The sequence below is a fragment of the Heterodontus francisci genome, chromosome 6, assembly GCF_036365525.1.
Source record: "Heterodontus francisci isolate sHetFra1 chromosome 6, sHetFra1.hap1, whole genome shotgun sequence".
Taxonomy (NCBI): domain Eukaryota; kingdom Metazoa; phylum Chordata; class Chondrichthyes; order Heterodontiformes; family Heterodontidae; genus Heterodontus; species Heterodontus francisci.
In genome coordinates, this window is record NC_090376.1 from 25,060,858 (window position 1) to 25,085,104 (window position 24,247).

The 24,247-nt window shown below is 42.3% G+C and overlaps 1 protein-coding gene across 22 annotated transcripts in view; it reads right to left on the reverse strand.

The window, feature by feature from the left end:
* Nucleotides 1-8,113: 8,113 nt before the first annotated feature.
* Nucleotides 8,114-24,247, reverse strand: part of LOC137371190 (inositol polyphosphate-4-phosphatase type I A) — a 261,418-nt gene continuing 245,284 nt past the window's right edge. For all 22 annotated transcript variants that reach the window (XM_068033314.1, XM_068033320.1, XM_068033319.1 and 19 more), the window contains 2 exons: nucleotides 22,558-22,712; nucleotides 8,114-9,973 (listed from right to left, as the gene is read on the reverse strand). In XM_068033314.1, the coding sequence (XP_067889415.1) occupies nucleotides 9,841-9,973; nucleotides 22,558-22,712 (288 nt within the window). In that variant the 3' untranslated portion in view covers nucleotides 8,114-9,840. The remainder of the gene's footprint in view (nucleotides 9,974-22,557; nucleotides 22,713-24,247) is intronic.

Genomic DNA, 24,247 nt, shown 5'->3' on the forward strand with positions numbered 1-24,247 from the left:
CTTGGATATCTTAACTCCTGGCATGTTCTATCTTGTGCCATTTATCACATTCTTGAATATATATTTTCTGTGACTCCTTACCACATACTTTACTTCATTGTAAGTGTGATCAATTCTCTGCATTAGCCATCATATATGTTGCATTCATGAAATTCCTTTAGTTTTAAAACAGTAAATCAGGGCCATTTCTGCTTAAATACCACCACAAGTGCACAAATGAATTGTGGATGCTTGCATTGAGGAGATTTGGATGGTGGGTTGGAAGAGGGTATACCTTCCAAAAGGGGGGTAAAATATTAGATTAGAAATCTGGGTTGGATCTTACTATCCAGAGCCACTCAAGCCTGTTCCACCATTCGAGATCATGGCTGATCTGTATCCTAACTCCATCCCCCTTAATACTCATGATACACTATTTAGAGCCTTTATTATTTGTGAAAGATGATAGTGTATGAGTGGGCTAATTGATTAACAATTTTTATTTTAGAATGCATCATGTGAAATTAAATGTCTAAAATAAAGGGAATTTTAGATGATCAGAGGTTAGTGTTATCGCATGCCTGAATTTTAAAGCCTAAGGATTTATTTTGGGCTCAGTAATAGCCTTAAAGAAATTTGGTGAGGCAGGCCAGATACAATGCAAGTATGCATCGGTGTACACTAGATGAGGACGGGGTTCCACTGGGCTGTGAATACCTTCCTACTCAGATAGTCAAGAAATACTCAATGTTATGGCTCACGCACAAGTTTCACTATATGGTGAGATGTGTCAGAGAATACCCACTTCTCTCAATCAACCTCCAGCCAAACCTTGGGGGGGGGGTGGGGAATTGCCAAAATTAATGGCTATCTGTAGGTGCTACAGCATCCGTTATGGGATGCTTACCATAAAGCCACATTGACTTCAGTTAAATAAAGCCATTTGTATATACAAAGATAATGAGACAATGCCATAGCTGTGTAAGCTGATTTAATGTTGATATTACCTATGGAATGCCATTCTGGGACAGGATAAGTCTTGCCTCTGCAGCACATGACCAAATTCAGTAATAATTTCAACTCCTCAGTGACATCATCTGAAAACATGCCAGATTGCACATGTATGCTGACAAGCTCACCACCACCTCAGTCGACCCGTCCACTGTCTCCAGGAGATGACCTTCTGGCCAATGTCTAATGCCATCACTAAGACTGCCTAATTCCACCTCCATAGCACCGCCAGACTCTGCCCCGCCTCAGCCCAACTGCTGCGAAAACCTTCATCCATGGCTTTGTTACCTCTAGACTTGACTACTCTTATGCATTCCTGTTCAGCCTCCCATCTTTCGTCCTCCATAAACTTCAACTCATCCAAAACTCTGCTGCCCATATCCTAACTCCTACCAAGTCCCATTCATCCATAACTCCTCTGTTTGTTAATCTACACTGGCTCCAGGTTAAACAATGCCCCAATTTTAAAATTCTCTTCCTTGTTTGCAAATCCCTCAATGGCCTTGCTTCTCCCTCTCTCTAACCTCCAACCCTACAAACCTCAGATGCTTTCACTCCTCCAATTCTCTAATCGGGGGCTTCTTGCTCTTCTTATTGTAATTCCTCTACCTGGACCCCTCCACCTGGCCTCTTACCCGCTCTTGATCTCTTCATTGAAAACTGTCGGCGAGACATTGGTCATCTCAATTTCTCTGCCCCCCTCACTCACTCTAACCTGTCCCCCTCTGAACTTGAGGCACTCCGTTCTCTCAGGTTTAACCCCGACATGGTCATCAAACCTGCAGACAAGGGTGGTGCTGTTGTCGAATGGCGTACTGACCTCTACCTTGCAGAAGCTCAACGCCAACTCACAGAGACTTCTTCCTACCTCCCTCTGGACCATGACCCCACCACCGAACATCAAGCCACCGTCCAAAGGACTGTCACTGACCTCATCTCCTCTGGAGATCTTCCCTCTACAGCTTCCAACCTCATAGTCCCACACGGACAGCCCGCTTCTACCTCCTTCCCAAAATCTACAAACGGGACTGTCCCGGCAGACCCATTGTGTCAGCCTGCTCCTGCCCCACTGAACTTATTTCTTCCCATCTAGACTCTATCTTTTCTCCGCTGGTCCAGTCTCTTCCCACCTACATCCGTGACTCTTCTGACGCCCTACGTCATTTTGACATTTTCCAGTTTCCTGGTCCCAACCGCCTCCTCTTCATTATGGACGTCCAATCGCTCTACACCTCCAGCCCCCACCAGGATGGCTTGAGGGCTCTCCGCTTCTTCCTGGAACAGAGGCCCAACCAGTCACCATCCACCACCACCCTCCTCCGCCTGGCTGAACCTGTTCTCACATTGAACAACTTCTCCTTCAACTCCTCGCACTTCCTTCAAGTAAAAGGTGTCGCAACGGGTACCCGCATGGGTCCTAGTTATGCCTGTCTTTTTGTGGGATATGTCGAGCATTCTTTGTTCCAGTCCTACTCAGGCCCCCTCCCCCAACTCTTTTTCCGGTACATTGATGACTGTATCGGTGCCGTTTCCTGCGCCCGCCCCGAACTGGAAAACTTTATCAACTTTGCTTCCAATTTCCACCCTTCTCTCACCTTTACATGGTCCATCTCTGACACTTTCCTTCCCTTCCTCGACTTCTCTGTCTCCATCTCTGGGGATAGGTTGTCTACTAATATCCATTATAAGCCCACCGACTCCACTTCTTCACACCCTACCTCCTGTAAGGACTCCATTCCATTCTCCCAGTTTCTCCGTCTCCGACGCATCTGCTCTGATGATGCTACCTTCCATGACGGTGCTTCTGATATGACCTCCTTTTTCCTCAACCGAGGATTTCCCCCCACTGTGGTTGACAGGGCCCTCAACCATGTCTGGCCCATTCCCCGCACCTCTACCCTCACCCCTTCCCCTCCCTCCCAGAACCGTGACAGGGTTCCCCTTGTCCTCACTTTTCACCCCATCAGCCTCCATATCCAAAGGATCATCCTCCGACATTTCCGCCACCTCCAGCGTGATGCCACTACCAGTCGCATCTTCCCCTCCCTTCCCCTGTCAGCATTCCGAAGGGATCGTTCCCTCCGCGACACCCTGGTCCACTCCTCCATTACCCTCACCAGCTCGTCCCCGTCCCATGGCACCTTCCCCTGCAATCGCAGGAGGTGTAATACCTGCCCATTTACCTCCTCACTCCTCACTATCCCAGGCCCCAAACACTCCTTTCAGGTGAAGCAGCGATTTACTTGTACTTCTTTCAATGTAGTATGCTGTATTCGCTGCTCACAGCGTGGTCTCCTCTACATTGGGGAGACCAAGCGCAGACTGGGTGACCACTTTGTGGAACATCTCCGCTCAGTCCGCAAGCAGGACCCTGAGCTTCCGGTTGCTTGCCATTTCAACACTGCCCCCTGCTCTCATGCTCACATCTCTGTCCTGGGATTGCTGCAGTGTTCCAGTGAACATCAACGCAAGCTCGAGGAACAGCATCTCATTTACCGATTAGGCACACTACAGCCTGCCGGACTGAACATCGAGTTCAATAATTTCAGAGCATAACAGCCCCCCATTTTACTTTCATTTTTAGTTATTTTCTCTTCCTTTTTTTTTTACATTCTTTTTTACATTTTTTACCATTTTTTTTTTTGCATTTATTTCATTTCATCTTGGTTTGTTCAGTTTGCTTATCCACTGTTTTGTTTCAGGTTTGCACTTGCTGCTGTTCAATATTCAGTGTATTAACACCTAATCTGTACTAATGCTTTGTCTTTCAACACACCATTAACATATTGTTTGCCTTTGCTCCGTGACCTTTTGGTCAGCTATGTGGCCTGGTCCAATCTAGACCTCCTTTGTTATCTCTTGCCCCACCCCCACCTCACTTGCTTATAACCTGTGACTTTTCTAATATTTGTCAGTTCCGAAGAAGGGTCACTGACCCGAAACGTTAACTCTGATTCTCTTTTCACAGATGCTGCCAGACCTGCTGAGTGGTTCCAGCATTTCTTGTTTTTATTTCAGATTTCCAGCATCCGCAGTATTTTGCTTTTATTCCTCTAACCATTGGCAGCCATGCCTTCGGCTACTGAGGCCTTAAACTTGAATTCTTGCCTTAAATCTCTCCATTTTCCCATTCCTCTTTCCTCCTTCAAAACACTCCTTAAAACTTACCTCTTTGACTAAGTGTTCAGTCATCTCCCCATATATAGCTCGGTGTTAAATTTGTTTGAAAATGCTCCTGTAAAATGCCTAGCACCCCACACATTCCTCAGCGATCAATACATCCTGATTCGATTAATTATTAACACTAACCCAAAAAGAGGTACACACAAAGGCAAAGATTCTGGCTCTTAGGAACCACTTCTGATGAAAGGTTATCGACCTGTAATATTAACTCTGCTTCTTCCTCTCACAGATGCTGCCACACCTGAATATTTCCAGCATGTTCTGTTTTTAGTTTGGCTCATGAGTATGTCTGCTCATGGAAACTATTTTCCAACCATAGTTGCAAGACAAATCTGCTGACAAAGAGCCCATCCTATAATGCGGCCAATCCACAGAACTCTCAAACATCTCTCATCTCCTAGCAATCAGTTACAGAGAAATATATGTAGAGACCCAGTTACAGTTCACATGGTCATTTTCTACAGAACATGCAAGAGATGTTTTGGGTGGGGTGGGGGGGGGGGGGGGGGGGGCGGCGGAACCTAAAGAGTAAACTTGAACATGAACAGAAGGGAAAATTATATGTATACTGAAACCAAAATGAATTTGCCTTTCAGAATGTTTGCAATCAATGTAACTTAAAACCAAATCAACAGGACTCATTACCTTAAATGGCCTATAGGCACTCGTTTGGCTGCTTCTGAATGTATAACAATGGCCTTTTTATATAATAATTACTGTTTAAAATAGAGAGAGACATGAAGAATCTTTTAAAAGAAAATGTCAAGAGCTCATTTCACTTTTAAGAGCAACTGCATCTCATTTTCCCTCAAGGTTGTAAAGAAGGGCAGAGAAATTTGTCGTCTGCAGTTGGATGGGTGGGAGCTGTGGGAAGAACTGCACCTTTTTAGTTCTTATGTGAATGAGCTCATATTTAACTTCTGATCTATATTCCGAGTTAGGAGTTAATGACAGGTCTTAGTTCTTAGACAAGGACAGATCACGCTCTGTCTTCTTGCCAGATTTTGTTGGCAGTTGGCTGATCACATACAATACTTCCCTGGTCTGGTCTGCAATTTAGTCAGAACACAATCCTATAGGCTTTTGAAGGATAGAAATAAAGGTTTTTCCTGAACTGCCACTGTTAATGACTCTGTTCCAAACAAACACGGCAAATTAATACACTGAGCTAAAGCTACTGCTTTTACCACCTTAAAAGACAACCTAATTGATCAAAATGGGGTCACAGTTTTAACTGATTTGCAGAGCAATTTCAGACGATTCTTCAGTGCTGGCTGAAGAAAGCTCCCCAATGCACTATAGATACCACACATTAGCTACCTGGGTATACCCACATATTTTGCCTGTAGCATACGTCGAGACAGGGCAGGAGTGAATCAGCTCCCGAGTTGGTGGGAAGTTGCAGTGATGATTGAAATGACTGGACCTGTTCCAGGACATAGATGGTTTAGCCCTGCCAGCTGCATCACTGTAGCAGCCAGAGGGTAAAGAGACCTGAAGTGAAGGCTCTTCATTATTGTAGAAACATAGGAATAGTAGGCCATTCAGCCCCTTGGACCCTGTTTCACCATTCAATTTGATCATAGCTGATCTGTATCTTAACTCGATTTATCCACCATTGCTCCATATCCCTTAACACTAATACAACAGAAATCTGTTTCAAATTCAATTGATCTAGCCTCAACAGTGTTTGAGGGACAACGTTCCAGAATTCCACCACTCTTTGTATCGAGTGCTGCCAACACCAGCCCCAAAAAAAATCAGATTTTATTTTTCAAAAAACACTCTTTCAATTTTAGTTTAGTACTAGCCTTTTTATCCACAGCTTTCTGAAACTCAAAATAGTTATATTTCTTCTGCAAATTTGCAATCTACATTTGGAGATAGTGGCATAATGGTAATGTCACTGGACTAGTAATCCAGAGACCCAGGCTAATATGCTGGGGACAAAAACAAAAAATGCTGGAAATACTCGGCAGGTCTGGCTGCATCTGTGGAGAGAGAAGCAAAGTTAATGTTTCAGGTCATCAGAACATTCTGATGAAAGGTCACAGACCTAAAACATTAACTTTACTTCTCTCTCCACAGATGCTGCCAGATCTGCTGAGTATTTCCAGCACTTTTTGTTTTTGTTTCAGATATCCAGCATCTGCAGTATTTTGCTTTTATAATAATACTCTGGGGATATCAGTTCAAATCCCATCACAGCAGCTGGTGGAATTTAAACTCAATTAATAAATTCAATTAGTTAATAAAAATCTGGAATTGAAAGCTAGTCTCAGTAATGGTGAACATGAAACTACCATCGGTTGTTGTAAAAACCCATCTGGCTCACTAATGTCCTTTAGGGAAGGAAATCTGCCGTCCTTACCTGGTCTGGCCTACATGTGACTCCAGACCCACAACATTGTGGTTTGCTCTTAACTGCCCTCTGAAACGGCCTAGCAAGTCCTTCAGTTGTACAAAACTGCTACACAAAAGTTGAAAAGGAATAAAACCGGAAGGAACACCCGGCATCGACCTAGGCACCAGAAATGACAACAGTAAACCCAGCCCAGTCGACCCTGCAAAATCCTCCTTAATAACATCTGAGGGATTGTGCCAAAATTGGGACAGCTGTTCCGCAGACTAGTCGAGCAACAGCCTGACATAGTCATACTCACAGAAACATTCCTTACATCCAACTGCAAAACAGACTCAGCAGAGGTGGCGGCACCTCAGTCAGGAGGGAGTTGCTTTGGGCTTCCTCAACATTGACTCCAGACCCCATTAAGTCCGACGGCATCAGGTCAACACGGGCAAGAAAATCTCCTGATCACCACCTACTGCACTCCCCCCCCACCCCCCGCCTCAGCTAACGAATCAGTACTCCTCCATGTTGAACGCCTCTTGGAAGAAGCACTGAGGGTAGCAGGGGCACAGAATGTACTCCGAGTAGGGGACTTCAATGTCCATCACCACTTGTATATGCAGAGATAATGAGACAATGCCATGGCTGTGTGAGCTGATTTAATGTTGATATTACCCATGGAATGCCATTCTGGGACAGGATAAGTCTTGCCTCTGCAGCACAACATGACCAAATCCAGTAATAATTTCAACTTGTTGCTGTATGTAACAAAAACCTGCAGCACAACTGAGTACAAGCAACTTGTCAGTTTCCTTTTTAATATTTCATACCATAGGTGAGCACTTGGAGAATACATTATACAGCTTACTTAAATCTAATGCGATCGGTCAGGAAACAAAAATAATTCCACTGGTTAAAAAACTTAACAGTTTGAATACTGCAAACATAAATAAATAAAATTTGTAAAAAGATTACATGAAACGTGAATGGTTTCGGACGGAATGCTATTTTCTATACATTATATACATTTTTAAAAATGTGTGGCTTAAACCATAACTGCATCCAAGTCAACATGGCTAATAAGATATGCATTACACATCTGTTAATTTACAGAATTGGCAGACTTTATCAGTATAATACAACATAATTGAGTGTGTTCAAGTACAACTTAATTTTTCTTCTATTATAATATTCAAGTATGGCCCTTTCAGCTTTCCAAGCAGACGATTTTCTACTCAAGAGTAGAAACTTTTGATGCATGCTTTTGAATTGGAACAAGGCTCTAAAGTTGCACAAATTGCCTTATTCAGAAAGATGCAAACTAAAATAAAAATGAACAAACTTGTTCTGCAGAGCTGTCTACATCTTCATTCTGACTGTGTGGTCTTCTAGTGACATCAGTGGTGTGTTTGGGTTTCTTAATTCTATGTCCTGTATGTTCCGTAAGGAATATGGGAAGAACCTTTATATGCAATGCAACGCTTTTGGAGCAGAGATTACACAGAGAAAGAATAAGTTTTACAATATCCTTCCACACAGTGCTTTTTGCAAAATTACATCCAGTGCCAACTTTCTCTTGCATCTTGTAAAACAATATATTCTACATAAAAAGGTTAAAAACTTTGTAAACCTTAGAAATAAATTTTGTGAAATTCCCTTCACAAAATTAACAGTGTAATAAAAATTTATTTTACTTCATTTATTTGGGGCTTTACGCACAAGAACCGTTACTTTTAAGAGCAGGGCTTTAATGCAAATATATGCCTTTAAGTGCAAAAATTCATACAACTTTAACTCCTATATATTGTCTAATTGCACAGAAGCACTTGGAATGTTCGCAGCCTGGCAGATATGTACTGCATTCTGGATGCCATAGATCAAACTGTAACTTTTCAAACTACTTTAACAATTATATAACTCTTCAATGATTCAGATCAGCAGCATTTAAACAATCCCACATCTTTCAAAGAAGCCAAGTACTTCAGGACATCCTTCATGTGAGGAAACAAAAAAATGTGCAGCAACCATGCATGTTTGGTTAAAAATCAACCAAATTGCATGGAAGTACAAATGGTTTGACCAAAATGGTATGTTTAATCAAGAGTATCAACAGCTTCAGCATGCATTCCCTTCTTAGCGGTTGTAATAACATTGTAGCTGAGCTCACAGTCATATGAATACAATATCATTCTGAAGCAAAAAAAAGTAAAGCAAGTCTTTTATACAAGGGCTTATCAAATAAAATAGGGCAAGAAATAAAGGGATTTATTAGCTCAATATTAAGCAACATGAATTGCTTTATGACTATGGCTAATAAATAATTACTGAACAGCATGTATAAAGGGATCTGGTTGCAGAAACTGGAATGGTAACAAAACATTTAAAGCAAGTCTGTATGTTCCTAATGTGAAGGAAGCTGGGGTAGGGCAGAGAGATGAGCTTCAATGAGTTGCAAGGCCTTTTTCCATCCCTGACTCAAAATTTTGCAACATCAGGGCAAATTCTGAAAACGAAAAAAAAACTGTCCTTTTCTCTTTCTGGATTCACAGTGTTGTTTCTTGTATGAACTAAATGCCCTTAGGACAAAACTCAGATCTGTGACTTAACAGCATACATTTCCAAAAAGAAAATAACCAGCCTGTGCTTTTACTGCTTTGAATAGGAAAGCAAGTACATTCCATACAGCAGGAGCTAATGTTATTGGCTTGGGTAGTCTAACTGTTAATGCCATTCACAATGTTGTTTTGGTTTGACTTTATTGGTGGCTGTAAATTGGGAAGGAAGTTCAAGCAAATGTTTCTTTGTCACTCCCAAAAGTAGCAAAGAAGCACGCTTTCAAAACCTGTACTACCTGTTCTTGGTGAAACATGAAACCAAGTCTCTAATAAGCTACTTGAAATGTACATGCAGTTGAAACCGATTACCCTTAACTCTCCACAATACCAATGGTTACCGCCTCGCTATAGTGTACTGTTTTCACGGAGTATTTGAGGGACCTCTCTTTCCTGTGTGCTTCTAATTTTTTTTACACTATTAAAAAAAAATGGTAACTCCACAATCTACTCTAACATGTACTATATTACATATTGACAAACTAGTCCAAAGAGCATGCTCTACATATACAGAGGTACAAGACCAAATTGGGTGATTGTGTGGAACATTTACATCTTCAAGAAACATTTAACTGATCAACAAACTACCTTTTTGGTTGACAGCTATCTTCACTATATACGTTTCATTGTAAAAGCCCCACAACTATCACTATAAACGAGTTGTCATTCACAGGAGTTACATTTGGTTAAGGTTTTATCCCTATTTTAAGTGTCGACTTTTCCAAATGTTCCTTCTGGTGGCCTGTAATGTTTTGGAAAAGCCTTCAATTGTAGAGTATTAAATGCGTACTTGCGACATCCAACATTCTTCATTGTGTTTTCTCGGCGACATCCCTCGCTGGGGAAGAAACAAGTACAGAGAATGATAGCAGCAAAGAAAAAAAATGATACTAAAAAAGACTCTTAAGACAATGACAAGATGAGTATTTGGTTAAGAAAAGAGGCAACTGAATGGTGAGTGGTGATTACATAATATGTGCTTCATAGACTAGGATTAGATTATTCAAATTTGTATAACCATGTTTAAAAAAAACTAGTTTTAAATCAGGTTCGAATCCAATTATAACACACCCAAAATCATTTCTGATTAGAGCCTTCTATTCAGTCGCATCAAATACTTATGCCCACTTCACAATTACAGGTTGGCAGTTCAAATAGATTAAAATGATTGAAATACTACCACCTTGCAGATTTGTGAATGCCACTGGAAATACTGGCAGCCCAACACAGAGATTCTGATAGGGTCAGAGCTGCCAGAAGAGAGGTACTAATTTTCTTGCAAGGAGTTGATGATTTTGAACATAACTGCACTTTATATTTAATGGGTAAATGTATTGGCAAGTATGGAAACAAACCACAAGACCAGGGTTGATCTTCAGTTTGTGCTAATTAAGTAGCAACCAGGGCAACATTTGGAATGCTTAAAAATGGCTTTGGTGCCTAAAAGCTAGGAAGTGGAAAATCAGCAGGTCCCCAGTTTCTGATTAGCCAGTGACCCCTGCTAGAAATACAGTCACATGGGTGACACGTGAAGGCAGGACTGATACGACTCCATAGTCAAAAACCCATCAATGCTCTCTTGTCTACTTTAAGAACGAGTTATGTGGGTGAGGTCTTGAAGGCCGTAGAGGTTTTTGTAACCATGAAACACTGCCTTCTGAAGAGGATTAAAGAGAATATAAGATTTAAAAAAAAATAAAGTGCAAGTCACTTTACTAGAGCCTTTGTTTAATAACCACAGCACAGGTGGTGGACATTTGGCTCACTGGGCTGGCTCTTTGAAAGAGCTATCCACTTAGTCCCACTTTCCTGCTCTTCCTCCATAACCCTGCATCAGATCTAAACCAAACAGAAAAGTTATTGATTTACTCACTCATACAGACTAAATGGGTGTGCTATAATACAGAAGCAGAATGCAGTACAATAGATGCCTTTGCATTTACACAAGCAAGTTAACGGTCATGTGATATCTGCCCAGATGTCTGAACAGATCTTTAATGGCAAAGCATGTATGTAAGCAAGTTGCATAAGTCACGAAGCAAGTTATCCCAAAAATGGCCAACATACATTTTAAAAGGTTATTGTAATATTTCAAAATAATTCTAAATACAATTTTTTTTGTTAAATACAGACAAGCATTTTTGAAGAGGTTTTACCACTTATGCGGTTTCTTCCAAGAAAGTGCTGTGGTTTCAGAACTCAACACAAAAAGAACATTACAATAGAACAGTCACACAACAGCTAACAGAAACGTTATGACTGCACCAGAATGTGTAGAAAGGGCTTAAATAAATTTCCTGAAAATACAATGTAGCGCTGTCCTTTTGATTTAGGTATATTTCAAGAAACTGAGGTACTGGTCATATGTTTCTATTACAAGAGTTTTCATGTTTACAATAGATAGAATCTTCCATACATCCTCTATTTTAAGCTTTGATAAAATATATACATAAAGTACAGTGTAAAGTTTGACATTTGTAAGGCATATTTAATGGTGGACAATTCTATTGCACATCCTTCCATTCAGTGGCTTCTGAGCAACAAGTAGCTAAGCTTGTTAATTAAAAAAAAATATTTTTAAAAAGAATGGCTTCTCTTCATTGGCATCGGAATCTGGCCAGCAGATACGCCAGGCTCAGAAAGACGCATACAATCATTAAATTGGGGCTAAGAGCAAGTAAAGGGATGGAATAGAGGAGACTGGGATCAAGCCTGCAATCACGGATGGGCACCAGGCCACTCAAGTTCTTCTGTGTGACTACCTCCCGTGTTCCAATGCTGTGAAAAGGGAGAATGTAGGAAATGGCAGAGGAGAGGGGGTTGGGGGTTGATAGAAAGCAAAACAAGCATGCAGAAAACATAGCATAAAAAGAATAGGCAAGAATATTTAATACAAAAGGTTGGGGGAGGGGGGGGGGGGGAGGTGGGAGTTTATTTTGAATAAAGTACAAAGATACAAAATACAAGAGAAATTAAAAAGAAAAGCACCAAAACCAGCAAATGAAAAGAAGAGTGACAAAAGTAATACATTAGAAAGAGGAAGAGTGAAAAAAGAGAAAAAAAAGAGAAAAGTTGAAAATTCAGAAAGAATGACAATGGTTTCTCATGTTCAGTCTGTATGCATTAAGTACATGCTGCACCACCATGCCTCATCATGCTTCAAACTGTACAAGCAAACTGAACGTGAATAACCATCCTCGTATTTAACCCTTTCTCACCTTCAAATAGAAAATAAATTATATAAGGTTGCCACAAAAATTAAGCCATTGTTTTAGTGCATCTAGGATTTTCTCTACAGGTCACAATGGGAACCGATTTTGTTGGTTGCTATTTCTAGCATAATAGTAAGCCCTTTCTTTCAGAATGCCATGAAGATTTCATAGTGAATGTGGAAAATATTCATATGATGTTTACAATAGCAATATCATAAACAGAGCAAATCTGTAAGGTTGGAGTTGTATTACAAATCTTAGCTTTATATAAAACTATGAAGGTAAGAATGTTTCTTGAAACAATTTAATTATCTAGCAGAAAAAGGGCAATCATTTAGATAGAGAAATTTAGATCACCAGTTAAAACCAGCTCTGAAATGTTTAGGTGAGACAGGATTAAATAACAGGTAAACACAGAAAGGATAAGAAAACTACAAAAAAACTTTGAGACAAGGTACACAATAAAACTAACTTTAAAACTTCAGTGAGTGTAATCAGAGTTCGACCACAGTTAGTGTAGGGCCATTTACTGTGTTCTTATCCTTTCTTAAGAGATGTACAATAAATTAAGAACATGTCCTTAATTAGTGCTGAAACGTTTTCAATATTTGAGCGCTATTTAAAGGATTTCATGTTTGACATTTGTAAAACATAAAATAAAATTGATGAATGATGCATAAATGAGCTCTATAAAAACAAAGAAAAGCTCACAGACAATTTCTTAATTTTAGTCACATTCATGTAGTTCTGATGGACAAGTAACAAGCAACTTCACTGCTCTGTGAACTGAGTGATGGGAACGAGAGCAAACTGCAGAAGAGTTTCATTGTAGACTACATCAGAGTATAGAATTCTAGGTTATTAAACTATTTCCCATTGAGTTCCATCAGACGGAGCTCCTACTTCAATTTAAATGCAAAATACTGATGCAAAATATCATGCTTCCCAGTTGCAGTTTTAAAAATTGCATTTTCTGTCTTTACAGTAATTTAATTACATTCTGCTTTGAAAAAAGATACAGGATTCCTCTATTTTTCTCCCTGTAGTAGTTTCCCTGGAACATGTGGTTGCAGAATGGAGAATATGAAGCCAAGCCTTTGCAAAGGCCTTTCTTGAGTCAGCCACCAGTAGGCCCGGGGCACAGGACAAATGATTCCACCATCCTGTGGGTGGTATTGGGTCTCTAATTTGTGTTTCCACACAGAATCAAAGATGAGATTGAGAACACAGCTGTCATTCTGTGGGAAGCACCAAGTGGAGAAAAGTAGAAATTGACACACATCTATCTTCTGCCATCATGCATTGGTGCTCCTGATATATCACCCCTACTTTCTTTCCTTTCACTCCTCCACCACACCCTTTAACTCCTGCCAAGACAACAACCAGACCATCCAATCCCAGATGTCTGGGAATATCCAAACTGTTCACTGGGAGAGATGTGTGGATTCATTTAGCCCTGAAGATCACGCGACTGATCTCGGATCTGCAGCATAAGATTGTGAAGTCAGTATGGAGATGCAGTTTTAAACCCCTGCCCCGTTTTTCCACACCAAAACAGGTTAGTATAGAAAGACACTTGAATAATTGGCCTACATTTTTTTTTTTTAAGTCAGCCCTTTTCGTTTATATAAAGTTAATCCACTCAAATTTCTTATAAGGATAAGCATACATTGTTCAATTTCATCAAATGATATAAAATAAAGTCTTTTCTGTTTTTTACATTTAGATTGACTTGTAAACTGGTTGTGGTGCAAAACATTTCTTGGTACACTAACTATGCAATTAGTACTGAATTATATAGCAATAATAAATTGAATAGAAATCTACTGGGATAGCAAAGGCTTTCAGTTTCGGTTGATTTCCTGCAAAAGAGGCATGTAAACAGCCAAGTGAAGTTTTTCTCAAATTTTCTCCATATATAGCTAGGTGTTAAATTTGTTTGAAAATGCTCCTGTAAAATGCCTAGCACCCCACACATTCCTCAGCGATCAATACATCCTGATTCGATTAATTATTAACACTAACCCAAAAAGAGGTGCACACAAAGGCAAAGATTCTGGCTCTTAGGAACCACTTCTGATGAAAGGTTATCGACCTGTAATATTAACTCTGCTTCTTCCTCTCACAGATGCTGCCACACCTGAATATTTCCAGCATTTTCTGTTTTTAGTTTGGCTCATGAGTATGTCTGCTCATGGAAACTATTTTCCAACCATAGTTGCAAGACAAATCTGCTGACAAAGAGCCCATCCTATAATGCGGCCAATCCACAGAACTCTCAAACATCTCTCATCTCCTAGTAATCAGTTACAGAGAAATATATGTAGAGACCCAGTTACAGTTCACATGGTCATTTTCTACAGAACATGCAAGAGGTGTTTTGGGGGGGGCGGGGGGAGGGGGGGGGGGGGCGGAACCTAAAGAGTAAACTTGAACATGAACAGAAGGGAAAATTATACGTATACTGAAACCAAAATGAATTTGCCTTTCAGAATGTTTGCAATCAATGTAACTTAAAACCAAATCAACAGGACTCATTACCTTAATGGCCTATAGGCACTCGTTTGGCTGCTTCTGAATGTATAACAATGGCCTTTTTATATAATAATTACTGTTTAAAATAGAGAGAGACATGAAGAATCTTTCAAAAGAAAATGTCAAGAGCTCATTTCACTTTTAAGAGCAACTGCATCTCATTTTCCCTCAAGGTTGTAAAGAAGGGCAGAGAAATTTGTCGTCTGCAGTTGGATGGGTGGGAGCTGTGGGAAGAACTGCACCTTTTTAGTTCTTATGTGAATGAGCTCATATTTAACTTCTGATCTATATTCCGAGTTAGGAGTTAATGACAGGTCTTAGTTCTTAGACAAGGACAGATCACACTCTCTCTTCTTGCCAGATTTTGTTGGCAGTTGGCTGATCACATACAATACTTCCCTGGTCTGGTCTGCAATTTAGTCAGAACACAATCCTATATGCTTTTGAAGGATAGAAATAAAGGTTTTTCCTGAACTGCCACTGTTAATGGCTCTGTTCCAAACAAACATGGCAAATTAATACACTGAGCTAAAGCTACTGCTTTTACCACCTTAAAAGACAACCTAATTGAGCAAAATGGGGTCACAGTTTTAACTGATTTGCAGAGGAACAAATAAAAATGTAGCAATTTCAGACTATTCTTCAGTGCTGGCTGAAGAAAGCTCCCCAATGCACTATAGATGCCACACATTAGCTACCTGGGTATACCCACATATTTTGCCAGTAGCATACATCGAGACAGGGCAGGAGTGAATCAGCTCCTGAGTTGGTGGGAAGTTGCAGTGATGATTGAAATGACTGGACCTGCTCCAGGACATAGATGGTTTAGCCCTGCCAGCTGCATCACTGTAGCAGCCAGAGGGTAAAGAGACCTGAAGTGAAGGCTCTTCATTATTGTAGAAACATAGGAATAGTAGGCCATTCAGCCCCTTGGACCCTGTTTCACCATTCAATTTGATCATAACTGATCTGTATCTTAACTCGATTTATCCACCATTGCTCCATATCCCTTAACACTAATACAACAGAAATCTGTTTCAAATTCAATTGATCTAGCCTCAACAGTGTTTGAGGAACAACTTTCCAGAATTCCACCACTCTTTGTATCGAGTGCTCCCAACACCAGCCCCAAAAAAATCAGATTTTATTTTTCAAAAAACACTCTTTCAATTTTAGTTTAGTACTAGCCTTTTTATCCACAGCATTCTGAAACTCAAAATAGTTTTTTTAAAAAAAAAGATATATATTTCTTCTGCAAATTTGCAATCTACATTTGGAGATAGTGGCATAATGGTAATGTCACTGGACTAGTAATCAAGAGACCCAGGCTAATATTCTGGGGACAAAAACAAAAAATGCTGGAAAAACTCGGCAGCTCTGGCTGCATCTGTGGAGCGAGAAGCAAAGTTAATGTTTCAGGTCATCAGAACATTCTGATGAAAGGTCACAGACCTAAAACATTAACTTTACTTCTCTCTCCACAGATGCTGCCAGATCTGCTGAGTATTTCCAGCACTTTTTGTTTTTGTTTCAGATATCCAGCATCTGCAGTATTTTGCTTTTATAATAATACTCTGGGGATATCAGTTCAAATCCCATCACAGCAGCTGGTGGAATTTAAACTCAATTAATAAATTCAATTAGTTAATAAAAATCTGGAATTGAAAGCTAGTCTCAGTAATGGTGAACATGAAACTACCATCGGTTGTTGTAAAAACCCATCTGGCTCACTAATGTCCTTTAGGGAAGGAAATCTGCCGTCCTTACCTGGTCTGGCCTACATGTGACTCCAGACCCACAACATTGTGGTTTGCTCTTAACTGCCCTCTGAAACGGCCTAGCAAGCCCTTCAGTTGTACAAAACTGCTACACAAAAGTTGAAAAGGAATAAAACCGGAAGGAACACCCGGCATCGACCTAGGCACCAGAAATGACAACAGTAAACCCAGCCCAGTCGACCCTGCAAAATCCTCCTTAATAACATCTGAGGGATTGTGCCAAAATTGGGAGAGCTGTTCCGCAGACTAGTCGAGCAACAGCCTGACATAGTCATACTCACGGAAACATTCCTTACATCCAACTGCAAAACAGACTCAGCAGAGGTGGCGGTACAGTGGTATACAGTCAGGAGGGAGTTGCTTTGGGATTCCTCAACATTGACTCCAGACCCCATTAAGTCCCATGGCATCAGGTCAACACGGGCAAGAAAACCTCCTGATTACCACCTACTGCACTCCCCCCCCACCCCCGCTCAGCTAACGAATCAGTACTCCTCCATGTTGAACGCCTCTTGGAAGAAGCACTGAGGGTAGCAGGGGCACAGAATGTACTCAGAGTAGGGGACTTCAATGTCCATCACCAAGAATGGCTCGGTAGCACCACTACTGATCGAGCTGGCCCAGTACTGAAAGACATATCTGCCAGACTGGGCCTGTGGCAGGTGGTGAGGAGAGGGAAAAACCTACCAGACCTTTTCCTCACCAATCTACCTGTTGCAGATGAATCAGTCCATGACAGTATTGGTAGGAGTGACCACTGCAAAGTCCTCGTGAAAACGAAGTCCTGTCTTCACGCAGAGGGTGATGGTTGAGGGTTGTTTTTGCAAGTGGAAGCCTGTGACCAGTGGCCTACCACAGGGATCGGTGCTGGGACCCTTACTGTTTGTACTGTACATTAATGATTTCGACATGAATATAGGAGGTATGATCAGTAAGTTCGCAGATGACACGAAAATTGGTGGTGTCTTAATAGTGAGGAGGAAAGCCTTAAATTACAGGATGATTTCGATGGCTGGTAAGATGGACGGAGCAGTGGCAAATGGAATTTAATCTGGAGAAGTGTGAGGTGATGAATTTTGGGAGTACTAACAAGGCAAGGGAATATACAATGGATGGTAGGGCCCTAGGTAGTACAGAGGGTCAGAGGGACCTTGGTGTACTTGTCCATAGATCACTGAAGGCAGCAGCACAGGTAGATAAGGTGGTTAGGGAGGCATATGGGATACTTCCCTTTATTAGCTGAGGCATTGAATATAAGAGCAGGGAGGTTAAGACGGAGCTGTATAAAACGCTAGTTAGGCCACAGCTGGAGTACTGTGTACAGTTCTGGGCACCACACTACAGGAAGGAAGTGATTACACTGGAGACGGTGCAGAGGAGATTCACCAGGATGTTGCCTGGGCTGGAGCAATTCAGCTATGAAGAGAGATTGAAAGGCTAGGGTTGTTTTCCTTAGAGCAGAGAAGGCTGGGGGTGGGGGGGGGGGGGGGGGGTACACATGATTGAGGTATACAAAATTATGAGGGGCATTGATAAGTTAGATAGGAAGAAACTTTTTCCCTTAGCAGAGGGGGCAATAACCAGAGCATGGATCTAAGGTCAGGGGCAGGAGGTTTAGGGGGGATTTGAGGGAAAAAAATTCACTCAGAGGGTGGTTGGAATCGGAAACGCACTGCCTGAAGAGGTGGTAGAGGCAGGAACCCTCACAACATTTAAGAAGTATTTCGATGAGCACTTGAAACGCCATAGCATACAAGGCTATGGGCCAAATGCTGGAAAATGGGATTAGAATAATTAGGTGCTTGATGGTTGGCAGAGACACGATGGCCGAAGGGCCTGTTTCTCATGCTGTATAACTCTATGACACTGAGGATTCCTTCCATTGTGTTGTGTGGCACTACCACCATACTAAATGGGAGAGATTCAGAACAGATCTGACAGCTCAAAACTGGGGATCCATACAGAACTGTATTCAACCACAATGGGTAACCTCATGACCCAGAATATCCCTCACTCTACCATTACCATCAAGCCGAGGGATCAACCCTGGGTCAAAAAGAATGCAAGAGAGCATGGCAGGAGCAGCACCAGGCATACATGAAAATGAGTGTCAACCTGGTGAAACTACAACACAGGAATACTTGATTCCCTAAACAGTGAAAACAGCATGCAATAGACAGAGCTAACCAACGGATCAGATCAAAGCTCTGCAGTCCTGCCTCATCCAGTCATGAATGGTGGTGGACAATTAAAGAACTAACTGGAGGAGGAGACGGCTCCACGAATATGCCCTTCCTCAATGATGGAGGAGCCCAGCACATCGGTGTAAAAGAAAAGGCTGAAATATTTGCGACCATCTTCAGCCAGAAGTGCCAAGTAGATGATCCATCTCAGCCTCCTCCTGAGATCCCCAGAATCACAGATTCCAGCCTTCAGCCAATTCAATTCACTCCACATGATATCAAGAAATGGCTGAAGGCACTGGAAACTGCAAAGGCTATGACAACATCCCGGCTGTAGTACTGAAGATTTGTGCTGCAGAACTTGCTGTGCCCCTAGCCAAGCTGTTCCAGTACAGCTACAACACTGGCAATGTGGAAAATTGCTCAGGCATGTCCTGTCCACAAAAAGCAGGACAAATCCAACCCGGCCAATTACTGCCCCATCAGTCTACTCTCGATCATCAGCAAAGTGATGGAAGGTGTCATCCACCATGCTATCAAGCGCCACTTAAACTGCAATAATCTGCTCAAAGCTGCTCAGTTTAAGTTCTGCCAGGGCCGCTCGGCTCCTGAACTCATTGCAGTCTTGGTGCAAACATGGACAAAAGAGCTGAACTCAAGAGCTGAGGTGAGAGTGGTTGCCCTTGATATCAAGACAGCATTTGACCGTGTGACATCAAGCAGCCCTAGCCAAATTGAAGTCAATGGGAATCAAGGGGGAAAACTCTCCACTGGTTGGAGTCATACCTAGCACAAAGGAAGATGGTTGTGGTTGTTGGAGGCCAACCATCTCAGCCCCAGGACACTGCTGCAGGAGTGCCTCAGAGTAGTGTCTTAAGCCCAACCATTTTCAGCTGCTTCATCAGTGACCTGCCCTCCATAAGGTCAGAAGTGGGGATGTTCACTGATAACTGTACGATGTTCTGTACCATTCATAACTCCTCAGATACTGAAGCAGTCCGTGTCCATATGCAGCAAGACAATAGTTAGGCTTTGGCTGGCAAGTGGCAGGTAACATTCGCACCACACAAATTCTGGGCAATGACCATCTCCAACAAGAAAGAATCTAACCATCTGCCTTGACATTCAAAGGAATTACCCATCGCTGAATCCCCCACTAACAACATCCTGGGAGTTACCATTGACCAGAAACTGAACTGGAGCAAATACAAATACTGTGGCTACAAAAGCAGGTCAGAGGCTTGGAATTCTGCAGCGAGTAACCCACTTCCTGACCCCCAAAGTCTGTTCACCACCTACAAGGCACAAATTATGAGTATGATGGAATATTCTCCACTTGCCTGGATGAGTGCAAAAAACACCACTCAGGAAGCTTAACAACATTCAGAACAAAGCAACCCGCTTGATCAGCACCCCATCCACCACTTTAAACATTCACTCCCTCCACCACCGATGCACAGTGTGTACCATATACAAGATGCACTGCAGCAACTCACCACGCCTCCTTCAACAACACCTTCCAAACCCACGACCTCTCCCACCTAAAAGGACAAGGACAGCTGATGCATGGGAACATCATCAACTGCAAGTTTCCCTCCAAGCCACCCACCATCCTGACTTGGAACTAAATCGCCGTTCCTTCACTGTCGCTGGATCAAAATCCTGGAACTTCCTTCCTAACAGCACTGTGGGTATGCCCACGCCAGATGGACTTCCACAGTTCCAGAAGGCAGCTCACCACCACCTTATCAAGGGCAATTAGGGATGGGCAACAAATGCTGGCCTTGCCAGCAACGCCCACCTCCCATGAAATGAATAATAAAAAAAACTCCTTTGGGAAAAAATATCCCATTGCTGATCTGCGTTCTTATAGCTAGCTCACTCCAGGCAGAATAAAAAAAGCAGAGTATTTCTTAAACGGGGAACGACTGCAGAACTCTGAGGTGCAGAGGGATCTAGGTGTTCTAGTGCATGAGTCACAAAAGGTTAGCATGCAGGTACAGCAAAGAATAAAGAAGGCTAATGGAATGCTATCCTTTACTACGAGAGGAATTGAAAATAAAAGCAAGTATGTTATGCTTCAGTTATACGGGGCATTGGTAAGACCACATCTTGAATATTGTGTGCAGTTTTGGTCTCCTTATTTAAGGAAGGATGTGAATGCGTTGGAGGTGGTTCAGAGGAGGATTACTAGATTGATACTTGGAATGAACGGGTTGTCTGATGAGGAAAGGTTGGACAGACTGGGCTTGCCTGCACTGGAGTTTAAAAGAGTGAGGGGCCACTTGATTGAAGTATACAAGATTCTGAACGGTCTTGACAAGGTGAATGTGGAAAGGATGTTTTCTCTTGTGGGTGAGTCCTGTACTAGGGGGCACTGTTTGAAAATTAGGGGTCGCCCTTTTAGGACAGAGATGAGGAGAAATTCTTTCTCTGAGGGTTGTGCGACTTTGGAATTCTCTGCCTCATGTGGTGGTGGAGGCAGCGTCATTGAATATTTTTAAGGCGGAGATAGATAGATTCTTGTTAGGCAAGGGAATCAAAGATTATTGGGGGTAGATGGGAGTGTGGCATTCGAGACAGAAACAGGTCAGCCATGATCTTATTAATTATTAAGCTGAATGGCCTACTTCTGCTCCCAATTCATATGGTCGTATGGTATGGTCCTCATCTTTTTAAAATCTAGCCTAGGTGGCAGGGGAAGAATAGGGGAAGGGATTGTAGGAGATGGTTAGGAAGAGGAGCGAGAAATGTTCACCAAGGTGAGGTAGATAGTCACATCCCAACAGGTCCTGAAGCAGGCAGTGTTTGCAGGAGGAAATAAGTTTTGTTGAGGGTGGGGCAGGACCTGACAAGGCAATTAGAGGATGGGGAGGGGAGACACAAACAGCCTTGGCAAATTCGTGCATAGCCAAAGGTAAAGGCCTGCTACCCGACCCGAACCCGACGGGACCCACCGACATGTATCGGGTTCGGGTCAGGTCGAGTCGCTCTTCCGGGTCCGGCTTTCAGGGTCGGGCCGGACACACACAGCAAGAAGTGTTAAAAGTAAAAAACCTACCTGAGCTGGGAGTCCGGGACGTCAAAGAGGGTAACTCTGAGTCTGCGCAGTGAGCGAGTGACCGTCTCTATGACATCATCACGCTCATGCTGCAGCTTCCTGCAGATTGGGAGTCGCAAGGTAGGTAAAGGGAACATTTCTGGTGGTCGGGTCGGGCTCGGATTGGGCACGGGAAAAAAATGGAGGGACCCGGGCCGGTCGGGCTCGGGTCTGATGTGGTTCTGTCAGGTTCGGGTCGTTTTTTGTTGCGTGACCTGAGCAGGTCTATAGCCAAGGGCACCGCTTTAATATGTGGAAAGTGGTAAATCGGCAATGAGGGACAGTTAGGCTCTAGATGGAAGGGGCAGGTGAGCGGCAAAGGTTTCCAAAGCAGAAAATGTTGGGGAGTCACCCCCTCACCTTTCTAAACTATGCACAGTCTATTACATAAACTTCCTCGAGATATGCTTTTACTGCCCCAATATTAAGACAAGGTGATCGTACCGTGATTAATATAATTGGAAATATTTTGCTGTATCCTGTTCCCCTGTGCAGTTCACTGCATTCTGATTTACAAATAGTTGCGTTACTGAATAGTTACTTTTCTGCAGTTTGCATCTTTCCACAGTCAATGTGTGCAGTTTTGAATGGCTTGCCAAAAAATGAAAGCTTACCTCCTCATGCAATCCAAGGCCTGTGTGAAGACCTGAGGAGCCATGCCGTGCTCATGCTGCAGGATCAGGCACTGTTCCAGTGTGATCGACATAGCCGTTCGGTCCTTGGCACTTTTACAGCTTGTAAATCGAACACCATTTAGCCTACGACAAATCTGTACACAAAAGAAAAAACAAAATCGTATTGGAAAATTAAGTAATTTATTTCTTCAGAATACCTAAATTTCAAAATGAACGACATTTCTGAACCAAAATAGGAATGCAACAAGGTTACAGAAACTTATAAATGGCCACAGGTGAAGGATAATCTCAAGTCAATTTAGAGGCTCTGATAGCTTCGTGAATGCCAAGCTAGCTCCAATTGTAGCTAAAACAAAAAAATCATATTTTATTATGCTCCCTTCATATTAAATACTGTGAAGTACAGTGCTTTATGTAAATGAACACTGTTGTCATTGCGTGCACAGGTAAGTACAGGTAAGATCACATTAACAGAAATGATCAATTGGTTGGATTGATTGAGGGGAAAAGGTTAGCCAGGGTACTAGGAGAATTCCATTCCCTTTTTGACTAGTGCCAAAGGATCTTTCATGCCCACCTAAACTACTGCAATAGCCAACACGACCTTAATGGAACATCTCAATTGAAGGACATCTTCGAAAATATAGCACTGCCTCAGATCTGCACTGGAATGCCAATTCAGGGTTCATGCTCTAATCCTGGGGTGGGACTTGAACGCACAATCTCTAGCACGATAACTAACCGAGATAGTTGACATACTAAGCTTTAAGCCCACTGTTATGAATATACTGTCATCATGCAAAGCATCAGTAAGAAGATAAACTTCATGTAATTATATGGCATGTGTGCAAAATGTAGTTGCCAGGAGGGGCACACTGACATGTAATATACTTAATTGAGATATTCAACTTTAAAAACTTCAATGTTTGGAAGCCCTTTTCCTCTGAGTTATGGAGCATTTTCTGCATGTATGAAACAGACATGCATTTATATAGCACTTTTCATGACCACCATATATCTCAAAGCACTTTATAGCCAATGAAGTACTTTCTGAAGTGTAGTAACCACTGTACTGCAGGAAACAGCCTGTCTTCTTTGGCCTCCTTGTCTCGAAAGACAATGGGTAAACAACCGAGAGGTGGACAGTGGTTTGTGAAGCAGCGCCTGGAGCGGCTATCAAGGCCAATTCTAGAGTGACAGACTCTTCCACAGGTGCTGCAGATAAAATTGGTTGTCGGGATTGTTACACAGTTGGCTCTCCCCTTGCGCTTCTGTCTTTTTTTCCTGCCAACTGCTAAGTCTCTTCGACTCGCCACACTTTAGCCCCGCCTTTATGACTGTCCGCCAGCTCTGGTGATCACTGGCAACTGACTCCTACGACTTGTGATCAATGCCACAGGACTTCATGTCGCGTTTGCAGAAGTCTTTAAAGCAGAGACATGGACGGCCGGTGGGTCTGATACCAGTGATGGGCACACTGTACAATGTGTCCTTGGGGATCCTGACATCTTCCATGCGGCTCACATGGCCAAGCCATCTCCAGCATCGCTGGCTCAGTAGGGTGCATATGCTGGGAATATTGGCCGCCTCGAGGACTTCTGTGTTGGAGATACGGTCCTGCCACCTGATGCCAAGGATTCTCCAGAGGCAGCGAAGATGGAATGTTGCT